This window comes from Erythrolamprus reginae, chromosome 1, assembly GCF_031021105.1.
Source record: "Erythrolamprus reginae isolate rEryReg1 chromosome 1, rEryReg1.hap1, whole genome shotgun sequence".
Classification (NCBI taxonomy): domain Eukaryota; kingdom Metazoa; phylum Chordata; class Lepidosauria; order Squamata; family Dipsadidae; genus Erythrolamprus; species Erythrolamprus reginae.
Genome location: NC_091950.1, coordinates 369,909,872 through 369,926,580, shown reverse-complemented (window position 1 = coordinate 369,926,580; position 16,709 = coordinate 369,909,872). Strand labels below are relative to the sequence as shown.

General features: G+C 34.0%; 1 protein-coding gene across 2 annotated transcripts in view; it reads right to left on the bottom strand.

The window, feature by feature from the left end:
• PLEKHH2 (pleckstrin homology, MyTH4 and FERM domain containing H2) overlaps window positions 1–16,709 on the bottom strand; it is a 72,834-nt gene that overhangs the window by 11,995 nt on the left and 44,130 nt on the right. For both annotated transcript variants that reach the window (XR_011557514.1, XM_070734534.1), the window contains exons 14-24: window positions 16,257–16,343; window positions 13,290–13,448; window positions 11,311–11,391; window positions 9,596–9,775; window positions 8,235–8,343; window positions 5,984–6,096; window positions 3,990–4,169; window positions 3,153–3,250; window positions 1,984–2,161; window positions 770–925; window positions 84–181 (exon numbers count right to left, since the gene is read on the bottom strand). Coding sequence is in view for 1 of the 2 variants with exons in the window: in XM_070734534.1 (XP_070590635.1) it covers window positions 84–181; window positions 770–925; window positions 1,984–2,161; window positions 3,153–3,250; window positions 3,990–4,169; window positions 5,984–6,096; window positions 8,235–8,343; window positions 9,596–9,775; window positions 11,311–11,391; window positions 13,290–13,448; window positions 16,257–16,343 (1,439 nt within the window). In the remaining variant the exon portion in view is untranslated. The remainder of the gene's footprint in view (window positions 1–83; window positions 182–769; window positions 926–1,983; window positions 2,162–3,152; window positions 3,251–3,989; window positions 4,170–5,983; window positions 6,097–8,234; window positions 8,344–9,595; window positions 9,776–11,310; window positions 11,392–13,289; window positions 13,449–16,256; window positions 16,344–16,709) is intronic.

Here is a 16,709-nt window from a genome sequence, read left to right as displayed (position 1 = left end):
CATGCAGAAAACAAGATATAAATCTACTCTAAAAACACAAAGTTTTATAGCGATAGAAGATAGATATAAATTTATTTTTATACCTATTTTTGTAAGTAAGCCTAACTGTTCTTGTGCCTTCACATTTTCCTGGATGCTGCTCTTTAGAGGCTTGTTCCCATCTAGAAATAATGTCACAAATCTAGAAGGAAAGCCATGAAAAACATGTTTATTCCATGAGCACATTTTGGTTAAAAATTCTTTTATTGTGCTGAAAGGATGCTTGCTTAAACTTATTTTGAAACAAAGTAAGAATGAGGGGGAATTGTTTTACTAGTCCTAAATATCATGCAGATCAGCTGTGATAGAGTATAACACTTATATTAGACTGAATGCACTGAACATTTTTATAATTATTCTTTTCAAATTATATTTTAATGAATGTTATGAAAATTAATTTATGAACAAAATTTAACAGAATACAAAAAATCTTCACCATTTATTATATCTTCATCATTTATTATACCATTTATTTTGTTTGCATCTAGAAAAAAATTAACACATTAAAGTATATTTCTAATTTTAATTATCTAATCTGTATGTATATATGTATGTTTGTTTGTATGTATGTATGTATGTATGTATGTATGTATGTATGTATGTACTTTCATACCTGTAGCCATGAAAATCTATGAAAATATCCACGTACATCTACATACATACATACATGCATACATACATACATACATACATACAGGTAGATATAGATATAAATAAAATAGTTGCTTACTTTGATGTTTCCTTGAAGACAATGTTCAATATCCTTGCCAGAAGGATCATCAGTAAATAGGGCAAATCCTGACTGTGCAGGTTTTCTCATTCCTGTATCCTGATTAAGTGTACTCAAAAATTCTTCAACAGTGGTAGACGCATCAAATCCAACAACCTGTGGAGACCACATAAATTTTATATCAAATAATTTTGCATCAAATTTAAATTTTTGGATTTTAAAGTAACAACTATCATGCTGAAAGTATGAAAGTAACATATAGATGACTGTTTCAAGGATGTTCTCTCTCCTAAGAAGCAGAAATCTATGTATCCAAATCAGACTGAAAATACAAAATACAAATAAGGGAAATTATATAAAATGTAAAATGGGTAGAATCAAAGAGGCATCTTTTCCAAAACAGCACCACATGAGTCCTACAATTACAATTACATATACATTGTAAAGCCATAGACAATGAACCAATGAATAATAAGATTTTGAGTCTACAGTAACTGAAAGCTGTATTACTGAGACTGAGTGCATTTTCTTCCTCCTGTAGATATACCATATATTTGCTTCTTATTGTACTTGCTTGGTTGCAATGGATTTATATTGGCTAGATTAAATCACCAATCCTCTGATTGGAAGATTCAGAAGAAAGAAATTAAGTCTACTACAAGCACCACACACAATTACTTGAGCTAATTATCTGTCTTCTGATTAGCCTCCATGGTAACATTCAGAAATATTCAATACCATAAAACAATTACGCATAACACCAAAACCAGCATGAATAATTTATTATAAATTGCTACAAATTGTATTTTTTATTAAAATGTATACTGCTCAAAAATAATAATAATAAAGGGAACACTTTAACAACAGAAAATAACTCCAAGTAAATCAAACTTCTGTGAAATCAAACAGTCCACTTAGGAAACAACATTGGTTGACAATCAATTTCATTTTGTTGTCAACACATTCAACTTTGTACAGAACAAAGTATTAAATGAGAATATTTCATTCATTCAGATCTAGGGTGTTTTGTTATTTTTTTGACCAGTGTATATTCATTTTATCTGGTCAAATTTACTGAATAAAAATGTGCACACATAAACATGCATTCAGATTGAAAACTATCTGTTTATCAGCAAGGAGGCAATTAAACCTCTGTGGCATTTGTGATTTTATCTTCCCATTATAATTATACATTATTTTATGCTTAATTCTACCTGGTATATGCCATTCATGAAATGTACTGGAATGCTAAAAGGCAAGGAGTGATGGTATGGATTTCTTAGAAGTGTTGAAAGAATTTCCATTCTTGATGGTCTGGCTTCTCTGTCACCATTCTGTTGTGTTCTTTCTACACATCGTTGACAGTAAATTGCATATTTTCCAAATTCAGTTCTGTAAACACAAATCTAGTCTTTATGGCTTTGTACTTTAAAACACATTTCAAATGGTCATGTTCATGTTTAAAAGTGTTTAATATGTCATTGTACAGATCTGTGGATTATATATGTGAATTTAGATTTGATATACAGAATGCGGACTGGCATAAGGACACCCTCTATAAGTACTTTGTAAATGTGTTGAAGAACTGGGGTATTATTTTTTGCAAGCTATTAACTCATGTCTTTTAAGTTGTTTGCATGCTGAAGCAAGGAATACAAGTATAGTTTTTAAAAGCCAGATTGAAGCAGGAAAAATGAGAATTGAGATAGTTTTCCTAGAAATTGAAAAGTCAGAATAATATTTTTTTTTAGAAATATGTGGTTTAAACTGAAGAATAGCATAAAGGCTAGAAGGCAGGACATGGATATAGCTAAGCTGGGAAATCTATTGGTTCATAGCCTTAACCAAAATATGAAAGGGGTAACTTCATTTTTCTTGTGAACTATGGATTAACCGCTTATTGAATATTTCCTCTCTTTTAACAGAGAATGGTGTCAAGAAAAAGCCAGCTAAATATCATTCTAGTATTTAATTTTTCAAGAGATATATTATTAAATATTTTGTACCTTTCCTAATCTCTTTAAACATACTGTGAAATATATATGTGAAATACAAAACAGTAATTTAAATGCTATAATAGCTCAAGGGTAGATGGCACTTCTGGACCACATTAATTGATGATGCTACCTGCCAATGTAAAGATTTGCATTTTTAGAATATCCTTTGGTTTTGGGAAGGGCAGCATTGGGGACTCTTAAACTTTCGTACCTGACTACTTACCTGACTACTTACATTTTTAGTCATAATAAGATGGTCCTGCCTGAACAAGCCTTCCAATTTGGAGGCCAAATGTTTTATGTTTCTATGCTACATTCCATTCCAATATTTCAGTAATAAAAAGCAATTTTTAGATTTCAGTGATTTTGCTCTTCATAAGATATACCTAGAATCTGCATTCTTCTTCAAATGAAGTTTGATGACCCAAAGGAATGGGTGTTGTGGGAGAAAGAGTCCAACACAGAGTGCTAAAAGCTGCCAAGCCTAGTCAAGAAAGAAAAGCAGAATCATTCCCTCCAGTTTATTCAAGCAAAGCCTATGAAAACAATAGACACCAATTTCTGAGAATCTAGTTTAAAGGCATTAGTTTGTGGATACTTTTGTAAGATTAGAGTGAAGAAAAAAAATCAGAGAATAGACAGGAAAATACAATAGAAAGGAAAAGGGAAAATTGATAGACACATAAAACTCAGATAATTCTAGTATTAGAAATATGATATGTATTTGTTTTAACAGTTGGTTTGACAATCCAAAACTATTTTTACATATTATATAGTATATATAATTCATCACAAATTCCCAGTATAATCACATTCTTCAAATGAATGTAATATATGTTGAATTAATATAGCCAAACCTCAGTCAAAACAATTTTTAAATAGCAATATTGCATTCACAGTATATTTGTGCCCAGTTCACTTTGCTATTTCATAGGTTTTCTATACTTCAGCTTAATGACAGATAATACAGAAATCAGTATATAACAACCAGAAAAGAAAATGACATTAAGGGATTATCTGGAATGAAACATTTTTGGAGATGAAACAAGATTAGTTAGTATTTAAGAGAAGAAGTGATACAATTAAGAAAGGAAAAGCAGACTATTTTTGTCACATTCATTTGTATATTTTTAGTGTTCTTATTGCACATTCTTTTATTTAGAAACTATACCATCCATCCTTAGTACAGGAGGGATAGATATTTTCTGTAATATGTTTAGCACCTGAACTGGTCCTATTTGATTTGGTGGCTGCCGTCTTCTTGTTTGCTTTATCAACTGACAACAGATTTCATTCTGAAGCTCTGGATGTGTGAGACAGACTTGCAATGCACTTTGGGCCAAAGACACATGGTAGTCAATAGCAGGAGAATCCACAGCAGCATTGATAAACAACTGACATGTCTAGAAAAAAAGCATAACACAGAGGATATTCAATTGTGTATTTTAAACTGCTACATCAACTCTGATTTCAACATATTCAGAAATCAATTACTTCAACATTTTGACTAACAAATCCATATCAGTGGTAGATAACAAGTACCTATTGGATAGAAATGAACATTGGGGAAAAAACCCCTAATTCCTAGTCTTTTACTGTCATGGTGGCTAACATGTAATGCTACCCTTTCTTTTTATTCCCACCAGACTCATAGTGAGAAATGTTGAGAAAACAAATCTATTTCTACAGGCTCAACTAAAATCAGTTGCTATTTAAGCTCCTCACTTCCCTGGATCGTACATCATTATGCAATGTTATCATATTTGTTCATTGAGAATCAGGAGAATTATCCTGATTGACAGTGACTGAGGCTTTTCACATTATTATTTTCTAATCTGTTTGTCACAAATATAATAACTGAAGTACACTCTTATTAAATATGGATTATATTCCCAATAAGGGAGACTGTTTAGTATAATGGTTAATGTGCCGGCCTAAAAATAAGGAGACTGAGTTCTAACTCCATCTTAAGCATGAAAGCTGTTGGGCCAGTCACAGTCACTTAGCCTGTCACCCTCCTTACACAGGACTGTTGTTGTGGGGCAATAAAGAAGAGGAAAGAGTATTATGAGTGTTTGCCATCTTGAGTTATTTATAAAGTACTAAAGGTGGGATAAAAATAAAATAAATAAAATAAACCACATTCAGCAGTTGCATTAGTTTCAGTGCAGTCTGTAAGTGCTTATTCAAATTAAGAGTAACACTTATTCAAAACTAAAGCTTGGCCTTTAATAACTGTCCTTTCACTGTCTTGAGTATGATAAATAATTGCCAAAAGAGAACTTCTTTTGTGGACACGGAACACTCTCACTTTGGAAAGTTGTCAAAATTATCTTTAGAAATATAGGAATGATCTTCTTTCAGCATTTAAAATCCAGAGTTGAGTTTATGGTGGAACTGAAGCTTCTGTTCTGCTTAGAACAGAACTTCCCTTATGCAATTGTTAGTAAATGCATTCTGGACTGTTTTTGAAAAAGATTTGGATTTTTATAATTTAAGCTTTCTTTACACATTTATCTTTTGATGTATTACACATCTAAGATTTGCAAGACAGATGTGTGTGTGTGTGTGTAAAACAACATATTTTTGCTTATAATGAAAATGAAGGGAGACTAGTATAAATCTATTTCAAGCTATTGTGCTCTCATCAGCTAGCCATAGCCTTACTGGGATTTGAACCTCGGCAGTCTGCCTATGAAGCAGTAGCTTTAACCTCCTCTATGCCGCAGATTTTTCTCCTGTCTAAGCTTTTACCAGGGAAGAGCTGTATGTTTTTTTCTGTCAAATCATCCTGGTATGCCCAAATATGGGAGGAAGCATACTGCTTCCTTTCTTTACAGGCAGACTGCCCAGGTTCAAATCCTGGTAAGGATATGGATAGCTGATGAGAACAAAATAGTTTGAAATATATCTATACTAGTCTCCCTTCTTTTTCATTATCAGCAAAAATATGTTACACATATAGAATATAGTTTGTTGGCTATAAAAATCAACTGCCTTGAATGGCCTCTGGAGGGGCCGAGAGGCAAAAAGGAAGCAGTATGCTCCCTCTCATATTTAGGTGATTCGACAGAAAAGGGGAAAAAATACATACATACATACATACATACATACATACATATATCCCACCACCGCTACCGGTTCATAAAACTGGATACTTTAAGGCAAAAATTCTGAAAAAGTTATTGCTGAAAAGGAAAAGTTGCATCATGCTTACTTTGAATAATTTTATGGCTTCTGTTTGTAGCGCCTCTGATGGAAGGGTTGTAAGAGGAGAAGTAATTCCATCTTTGCTATGACAAAGAGTGGGATGCCTCCAGATTTGAGAAGCTGGAAATTAAAAAGAGACACAGAACAAATTACCACACATACCCATGTATTACTTAAAAGTATAATGGTAGATTGACCTAATAAAGTATTCTGGTTCAAAACTTTGCAAACTCTTAAATTAAATAGTGTCAATAGTATCCTATTGACACAATTACCTTATAGAGGAAATTGGATTTTCTTCCTCTATATCAATGCTTTACACGATTTAGAGAAGCTGATTTCCCCCAATAGTTCTCCAAATTAATATATAAATGTATATTTAAATCAAGAAATATCACAAGACTTTATGGATTCACCTTGGAATCCTGCAAGAGATTAGGCAAGATTTTGTGTGGGAGAATGTTGGCATAATCTACATGATTTGCAATTTCATGGAATAATGACCATTTTAAAAAACTATAAACACATACACCAAGAGTTAACAGGCTATAGATCACCAACAGTAACTGGCTATAGATTATGAAGAACTGAATTAAGAAAATAACAAATTACTTGGGATATTATATAACATGCTTATGTTTTATACAATATGTGTATAAACTTCAGCATATATATGTATTTTTATGAAAATACTTAAAGTCCAGTGTAATATCAATATAGACTATTCTGAAGTGCATATAATTTCCATGTTTTTGTCATATTATTTCATCACAACATTGTTTAATAGTTTATATTTCTTGCAACTGAGTACTGTCCACAAAATATGCTTACAGTATATGGATTATAAAGTAGATAAAACTTCAATATACAATTTAAAGTTTCAGTGAGTAATATATTACTCTTACTGAAAATGTTAATATGCTCCTGCTGCACTCCTGTCTAGTAAATATCAGGATGTTACTGACAATGTCAAAAGTTTAAAGATTTGATTAGTTAATTAGCCTGCAGATTGTCTACTAAGTCACACTATGACAGCTAACTTGAAAGGCAGTTTAAATAACTCTAATATGGCTATGTGAAAACTAAAAGAAAAAGTACTAAAAGCATTCCATATACTGGTATATATTTTAATATTTATTTAGAAACATTAGTCCACTAATTCCACTGTTACTCTAATAAATGATTTATAGATGAGAATAATGCATTCTTTTCAAATCTGCATACATCTGAACAATTAGAGATCAAGAGATGTATCAATTTCTAGATGTAGCATTTTATGTTATATAACATATTTATAATATTTACAATAACTGAAAAAAATTATATATTGTTATAAACACATATTTAGATATATCCCACATGCATTCTAATGAAAGAACAGTTAAGAAAATGGCTGTGACATGCAAGGGGGCAGGTAAAGAGAATAAATGATGAAATAAGTAACAGGATGCCACAATGCAAGTTCTGTTTCTTTCATGCATGTGCCATAATGTCACATGCATATAGATAACAATGTGGAATTTGCATCACAATTTGATCATTAGCTGACAGCCACTGATGTTTCCTAAAGAAATAGCTAATGATTATTTATTTAATTTATTTATTAATCGGATTTATATGTCGCCCTCTCCGAGGACTCGGGGCGGCTTACAACATATAAGGAACAGTGTCAATTAATTATAAAAATCTGAAAAACCAATTATGCATTTTGACAAAAATTCCAGACAAATTTGTTACTTATAAGCTATATTTATAAGCTATATACTTTAACGTAAAACTGTCCACCGTGGACCTCACCCCATTCATAAGAGGTCTGTAAGGGGGCGTCCATAAGCGCATCAGCATGCCTACCATTCCTGTCCTACTGTTCCCATTATTAGAACTCATTTCTTTACCGTATATACCTTTACCTTTATACTTTACCTTATATTTATACGTTTCTATGCTATGTTCATACTTATAATTGTTCTCTCATACATGCTTGACAAACTAAATAATAAATAAATAAATACATTGCAGAGGTTTTGAACAGTATTCTTGTATTTGTGATTTTAAATATATAACTAATGGGGACGCACACACTTTGCAATTGATTTTAAAAAGAGTTTTGGAAACTCATGCAAGTACTTCTCTGTTCTTCATTTAATCAGCCTGAAAACAACGATTTGCTGCTTAAAAAAAATATGTTCACTCTTAAAGCAGCAACAATTGTACATCCTGATAAATAAGGATTGTTAGCAGAAAATATATTGGCTTACTGGGTTCTCCTTCAATATTTAACAGTTTGCTGACAAGCTTTTCAAACTCTGTCCCAACATTTATATTTGTGCTTCCAGCAGCAATGGTGAGATAATAAAGCCAAGTATCCTATGAAAACAAATATAATTTGTTTCACTTAAAGCTCTTTTTAAAACATATATGAAAAACTGATCAAACCATTTACGCATAACTTTAATTGAAAAGATAGACTATTGTTCTACAATTCAATTTAATCAAATGATTAATTATGTTTACTTCCACCAGGAAGTAATTGAGATCATCCACTATAAATTTCCATCACAAAATGCAAAATAAAGTACATTTTCTTCATTAAATTACATCATGAGTAGTCTTTCAATATACAATTTATATACCATAGGAATACGCTCAAATAAACTTACTGGAATCTTTTTAACAATGGAATTATCTCAATAGATATTCCATTCAACATGGTAAGTTAGACCAATGTTTCCCAAAGTGGTGTACTGCTCAGTACCGCTAAGAGGCAAGGTGGGGTTGCTAAGAGAGGCCAAGGAGGTAGCAGGTGGTTCGCTGGTCCTGCTTCCTCGTCGCCACCCATGTCCACCCAATCACTTGCTCGCTGCTTTTCCCGCCACTCTTTTCCTGATGGGGGCTGAACAGGCCATGAGATGGGTATCTTACTGGAGTTTAACAGCTGTGTGTCTGGTCTCTTTAGGGAAAAACAGCTTGCAATACACAGCCTTTTAAAAGATTGGTTGCTAAGACGCCCATGTCGTGGTGGGATGCAGTTTAGAGGTGACAGGTTGGGTGGGGTGGAGCGGAGTGGGGGCGGGGCGGGACTGGGCTGGCCGCAAGACAGGTGTCTTACCTAACACTTGTAGCTCCATCATGTTCCTTAGCATTGTATCCAGCGAAGCCCATTATAAAAGGAAACATCTTGCAAGTTCAATCAAACTTCTCGAACTTGCGAGACATTTTTTTTCAGAATGGGCTGCCCTGGACACAACGCCAAAGAACACAACATAGTTACAAGACAGAAAGAAAGAAAAAAAGAAAAAAAGAAAGGAAAGAAAGAAAGATAGAAAGAAAGAAAAAAAGATGGTAGGAAGGAAGGCAGAAAGAAAGACTTATGACTACAACTGAACCTAACATTTTGGCTGGTAAGCAAGAACGTTGTTAAGTGAGTTTCACCACATTTTACAAGTTGGCCACGCCCACCCGGTTATCTGACTATCAAGCCATGGGGGGGGCTGGGGGGGGAGGATGTGTTTGTAGCACTAAGGGGGGCGGTGGCCTGAAAAAGTTTAGTAACTTTTAAAAAAATTAAAAAAATTAAATATTTAACTGCAAAATCTTGGGACAATGAAACATTTGCTACCTTCTCATACTTGGATCCTATTAGAAGATATGTGGGTGCTTGTTCCTTAGGATGGATGACAATGGTAAAATGTGTTGATAATAAGCTGCGACCACTGGCTTCATAATCTTCATCTGAATCACAGGATCGATCAACTTCTTCAACTTTAGCTTCTAATAACTTTATCTGGCCCAAGGGAAACTAGAAGTAAGAAATTAATATTAGGACAGAGCTGTATTGAAATCTAGTTCATTAATCTTGCTATGATCAAATTGAGCATACTTCTCTTCCATGACTGGAACTGGACAGACTTTGTTGAAAACATGGTTTGTATTTATTCTGCTTATTTTAGTTACAACTGTGCATAATTAATGGAATGTGAGGGGAAAGGGTTAAGAGATTATGAATTTCTTTTTTCAAAATTCAGCTGGCAAAAATGGTTGCAAATATGCATCCATGGCTCCATTTATCTATTTTTCTTTTCTTTTCATTCATCATGGAGGAGTGAAACCAAGAAACAGAGGGAAAAATTAACCTCTTCTTCTTCTATTGGAGTCTATATGGCTCAGATCCCTATCTGCTTACCTAACTATAAATCAAAAGAAATTATGGCTGGCTGGTCACCACAAAATAACTGAGAAAGATACTCTGAACTTCTGCCTCCAGAAGCTAGTAAACCAATACATCTCTATTTTGTTATATGTAAACAAGATAATTCTCTTTAGTTCTCCTATGGCACGCAGAAAAACACTGAGGATCATTGCTCAATATTTTAAGGAAGATCATCTAGAAAAACGATTATAAATCCAAAATCATGGTCTCTGCCAGGAGATCAGATATACATTTATGGCATATAAATGGGAATACAATTGAACAGCTCTCATAGCAGGATGTAATCTTGCAGGTTGACTATATGAAGTTTTATGGATGCTTTGTGTCTGCAAATGTTACTTTTTGGGAAGGGGAACTTATAGTAAATTGAAAAACAAGAGAATCAGAATAAATGTCTGTATAAACATTATGTTTTTACACATATAGACTATGCATGTATGCATGGGATTTTGTTTTAAACACAAAGTACACAGTACAGTGATACCTCGTCTTATGAACTTTTCAAGATATGAACCCGGAGTTTAAGATTTTTTAACCTCTTCTTCTGAACTATTTTCACCTTATGAACCCAAGCCGCCGCCGCCGTTGGATGCCCCGCCTTCGGACTTCCATTGCCAGCCGAAGGCTCCCCTCACTGGGAAACCCCACCTCTGGACTTCCGTTGCCAGCGAAGTGCCCATTTTTGCGCTGTTGGGATTCCCCTGAGGCTCCCCTCCATGGGAAACCCCACCTCCGGACTTCCATTGCCAGTGAAGCGCCTGTTTTTGCACTGCTGGGATTCCCCTGCAGCATCGCAAAAACACGGAAGTCCAGAGGTGGGGTTTCCCATGGGGGGGAGCCTCAGGGGAATCCCAGCAGCGCAAAAATGGGCACTTTGGCTGGCAAAAGGGGTGAGTTTTGGGCTTGCACGCATTAATCACTTTTCCATTGATTCCTATGGGAAACATTGTTTCATCTTACGAACTTTTCACCTTACAAACCTCATCCCAGAACCAATTAAGTTCTTAAGACAAGGTATCACTGTATATAGAATTAAAGGAATTTTCTGAAAAAAGCAGATTAAGAAATAACCTGATATAAAATCATAGCTCTAATTTATAATTTCTTAATAAATAAAAAAATACCTTGTCTTCATGACTGCGGAAATAATATAAAGTTTTCCCAACTAGTATACACCACACTGTTTTGGAATATCCATGTTTCACCTGCAAATGAAATGAAATATTTTATGCAGAAGGGCAATGAAAGATTCTTTTTTTTATCCTGTATTTAAAAGCATTGTGGTACTGAACTACAATGTAATAACAACAAAGCTAAAATTCTTCAGCAAAGTACTGTATTTCTGAAAATATTGACGAAACAATGAAAAAATAGACACACAGCTATATAACTGAGTTACTTTTATAGCTGGACTTTCACATACAGTTCATATAAAACTGATATGGAATATACACAGCATTTAGACTTATAAACCGATTCATAGTGCTTATATACATTATGTAATAATGTAGCTGCACTTGAACACATAAGAAATAAGCTCCTTAGCCTCATTTTGGATTTTTTTTCTGCCTAGAAATGATTTAAACCTGTAGTTTTCAGTTCTATTTTAGATTAATCTTCAGGCAATTTTTTTTCCTATGACAATCTGTGGAAACAAATGCTGGATTTGGAAAACGCAGGACAGAAAGAGTATCAATGTATTTGAATTTCATGTACTAGATAAATTTTTAAGGGTATAATGGGTATCAAGGAAAACAAATAAATGGATCAGAAAATAAATCAAACTGGAATTCTCATACATAGTATTAATGGCCAGACTTAACGACCATCATTTTAGACATATCATTTGATGACCCAATTACCTTTAGAACTTTTCCTGTTGAAAAAGTGGAAGGAAAAAGAGAAGAGGAGAGAGAGAGAGTGAATAGCCTTTGCCAATGTAGATGGATTTGATTAGAACTGTACTTCTAAGAAGCCTAAATTTAAGACAATTCTGAAGAGAATCTATCCATATGGTCCCTAAGAATGAACACCAACATGATAGTATTAAATCAATCAATTAATAGTTTATAGAACTGTTGAACCTAAGCAATCTAAATTTAATTATGGTCACTTGAAAATAGATAATCCTGTTAATAGAGGCATTACATCAGCTCTTTTCAACAATTATACTTTTTCCATGTTCCAGCTTCTGAACATAGTTGCAATAGAAGAGGAAGAAAGATCGTGGGAATTTAGGTTTCATGTTTTACTTGGGGAGTCTTATAAAAAAGGAGATTATTATTTCAATGCTTTTTGATGTATTTTTTTAAAAAATTCTACCTCCTGGTAATGTGTTATCCCTATTTTTTGCAAGTCTGCTTGGAACACAAAGGGTTTTAAGTGCTAGGTTAATCTTAAAACTTTTCCAAAAACTGGCATTTTATTAGCTAACTTTTAAAACTAATTAAAGAGTAATACCTAACTAAAAAGAGTAATGAATTCTTAATACCAAACCAATGGATACTTTCCTCCAGAAATAAATAGCGCTGGAAGTTTTCTTCATAAAGGCAGAAAAAGAAGCATTACATTTTGTACTCATGCTTACTGATATCCCAATACTTAGCTGATATTATCTGCATTTGTAAAAGGTCCCTGATTAAATGCAAAGATATATCAAATGGTACCTAATTTAACCTCCAGAATGATCAGGAAAAACCTTAAATATTCCAAACTTGCCCAAGTTTTAATGAAAAACAAAGTTAATCCTCAGCATTATGGGGATTGTTTATGTATCTGTTTATTTTAAAAAAAATATGGGGATCAAAAATCCCACACATACTGGTAGCAAAGGACATAAAAATAAAATTAAATCCTATAAGGCTTTGCTGTCCTTAGAGACATGGGCCTATAAAACCCTTTTGTTTTGCTTTGTTTTATTTTAAAAACCGTCCCAGTTTTTGGATTACTAATCTGCAATTTTATAATAATTTAGAAAAATTTTGATGTAATTAATAAAATTACAATACAATTAATAAAATTTCAATTTTGTATTCTAAACAAAAACTCCTGAAACATAAACACAAAATAGAAATATCAAGAAAAAAGTAAAGTTGTCTTTTACCTTAGTAAGCAAGCCTTTCACTGCTGGTTTAACATCTGGTTGAATAAAAAGTGGGCTTGCAGCTTGTACTTTAAGGACATTTTGTAATACTTTGATCCATTCTTCTAAGATATTTGGGGAATCTGCAGTCATGTAATAAGTTCGTTTTTCTGTAGTCAGCTGAAGACCAATGGAAACAAAACACGTTGACTGAAGGTAACCGGAACCTTTTTACTGATACGCTCCTGATTTGTACCAATACAAAATATTATAATAAATGTAGCCCAAAAGTTATTAACTAACCTTGTTTATAACTAAATCTCGGATGGAAATTCAAGGTGACATTGGTATTTCTCAATCATATTTTATCCTCATTAAAACCATGAGATACAAGCTAGTCCTTGACTTATACCTATTCATTTAATGACAGTCAAAGTTACAACGGTGCTAAGAAAAATGACATGACTTAATACAGTGGTACCTCGAGATACAAGTTTAATTCGTTCCGGGCCTGGGCTCTTAAGTCGAGCAGCTCTTATCTCGAACGACTTTTCCCCATAGGAATTAATGTAAATAATTTTAATTGGTTCCAGCCCTCAAAAAACTCACAAAGTTAGTCTAAATTATGCAGAAAGACATGTTTTTAATGAAGAAATGTACATGTACATATAAATGAATAATGAAGTTTCTTTCACTTAACTTGTAAACTTTCTTAAACTTTTAAATTTACATATGTTCAACTTCTCTGCCACCCAATCCTGTAGGACAGAGGTCCCCAACCCTTTTTGCACCAGGGACCGGCTTTAAGCGATCAAGAGAGGAATGGGTGAATGAATGGACGGAGGGTGGGAAGGAAGGAAGGAAAGAGGGAAGGGACAGGAACAGAGGAAGGAAGCAAGGAAACTTATGAAAGGGGAGAGTAAGAGAGGAATGAGTGAAGGGAGGGAGGGAGGGAAGAAGGTGGGAAGGAGAAAGAAAAGAAGAAATAGAGGAAGGGAAGGTAAAAGAGAGAAAGAAAAAGAGCAAGAAAGAAAGCTGCAAGCATCCCCCCGAGCCCCCCAGGCCGGCTGCAACCTTTTAAAACATGCGCGCCGCTTCGCGGCTGTCTCCTGAAGCCGAACGCGGAAGTTAGCGTTTGGCTTCAGGAGACAGCTCCTTGGCGCTTGTATCTCGAATTTGGGCTTGTAAGTAGAACAAAAATATCTCTCCCCTCCCAGCTCTTATCTCGAGTTGCTCTTAAGTAGAGCAGCTCTTATGTCGGGGTTCCACTGTACAGCGTTTTTGCAGCCACATGATCATGACTATGGAGATTCTCAGTCATCCAGGTCATAGTTGTCCCAAAGGTGCTTTTCAAGGGGCAACTGGACTTTCTGGTTTTTCTTTGAAGACGTTTCACTTCTCTTCCAAGAAGTTTCTTTCATGAGAAGCGAAATGTTTTCAAAGTAAAAACAGCAAGTCCAGTTGCCTCTTGAAAAAGTAACTGATTTTGGTGCTTTGCTATCAACATGTATTTGCAATGGTCTAATTTCATGTTATTGCCATTTGTGTTCTTTCCAAGTGGCTTCCAAACAACAAAGTTATTGGGGAAGGCAGATTCACTTAATGGCTGCATGATTAGTTTAATGACTATGGCAAAAAAATAGTAAAAAAAGATGCAACTCACCTAATATCACATTATTTAGTGACAATAGTTCCAGTTCCAATTGTAGTCATAAGTTGAGGACTACTTAGAATTAAGGCTGCTGTGAATGGTCCAGGATCCTGCTATAAACTTCATGGCTGAGTGAGATTTGAATTTGGGTCTACCTAGTCCTAGTCCAAAATTCTAATCCATAGAAGAAATTGTAGGAATTTAAACTTATCAAAACCATTTATTATGCATGTCTTAATAATGGTTTTAAGTCATAAATTTATGATTTGTCTTCAAAATTTCCGTAAATGCCTAATGAGGACAAGAACTCATTCAGGTACTTTAAAAGAATTAAGCGTCAGATTCAGAGGAAAGGTCTCCACTGGTTCTTTTTTGAGTAAAAAGGAATGGGGATAGATTTGGAAAAGGAGGTCTGTCTATTTTCATCCCTTGTGCCAAATGGTCAATACTCTCAAAGATAAACTTCTGGAAGAACGTGATACAAAGTGGAAAAGGAGTTGGCTACCTTCTCTTTATTTACAACCTAATTTTGAAATGAAAATGGATTATGCTGTGTTTTCCATATAAACAGAAAAATTATTCAATAATTCCAAGGGTGTATAAGTCTTAAAGGTGCTTTTTCAAAAGGCAACAAAATATTGTTTTTCCTTGAAGATGTTTCATTTCTCATCCAAGAAGTTCTGAAGAAGGTTCTTTGGTAAAAACCAAAATGTCTTCAAGGAAAAACAAAGTCCAGTTGCCTATTGAAAAAGTATCTTTGCGACATGATTTAGATGACTGAGAATCTACATACCGGTAGATATATACCCTCCATAGAGGGTATACCTGCCTGTATAAGCACCATAGAATTTCCCTGTGTGTACACCTACTTTCTGACACATATAGACAAATTCCCCATCTTTGCACAGCAAATTATTCCTTTCTAAAGGTTAGATGATATTAAAGTCATCCAAGCACTTTATCTGTTTACCTCCTTTTTTCTCAGCATAGTTCCTACCTCTTACCGATTCCTCTATTTTTTCTGAGAAAACACAGTTGGTGCAAATTTCAACTTCATTTAGCAGATTTCAGCTTCATTTAATATATATACATATACATTGTGTATCCCAATAGGTTGCTAATGGGGAAGCTTGTATCAGTTGAACCTTACTTCCCTACAACCACAAATGAAATCTGAAAACTTGTAATTGCCCAAACATCTGCCACTATCTATTTCTTTGTGAAGAGTTTGTAATATGATCACAAGTCAATAGGAAGAAAAAGGGAAAACTACATCCTGATGGAATACATGACTGCTATTCTGCTGCTTCATGAAACATCATAAATTAAGGAAATACCTGAACTGTTTGTTTTCCATCACCTCTTACAATATGGCTGGATGCACTTAATTCAATTTGTCCTTGGGGTTTTCTTATTACATCACTCTATGGGATTAAAAAATGTAAGTAAATTTTCATGTGTAGTACCAATAATCATCAACCATATATCAGAGCCAAAAACTGAAATTCATTTTCACATGGTTGGACATCATATCCCCTTTTGGACTGATGGATATTTTAGAATTTTTTGCATATTTTTGGCATTTAAAAATAATATAAGCTTATAATTATTTATAAGGATTTGTTGGAGGTTTAAACATAATCCCTTTCTTTCCATCCTGCATTTACAGCAACCTTCTGAAGTAACTGAGAAGACTGAGAAGTAACCATATAGTGGCATAGCATAGCTCTCATCTTCTCAGAGCATACAAGTCCCATAACCACATCAAGGTAAGGGATATTATTATTATT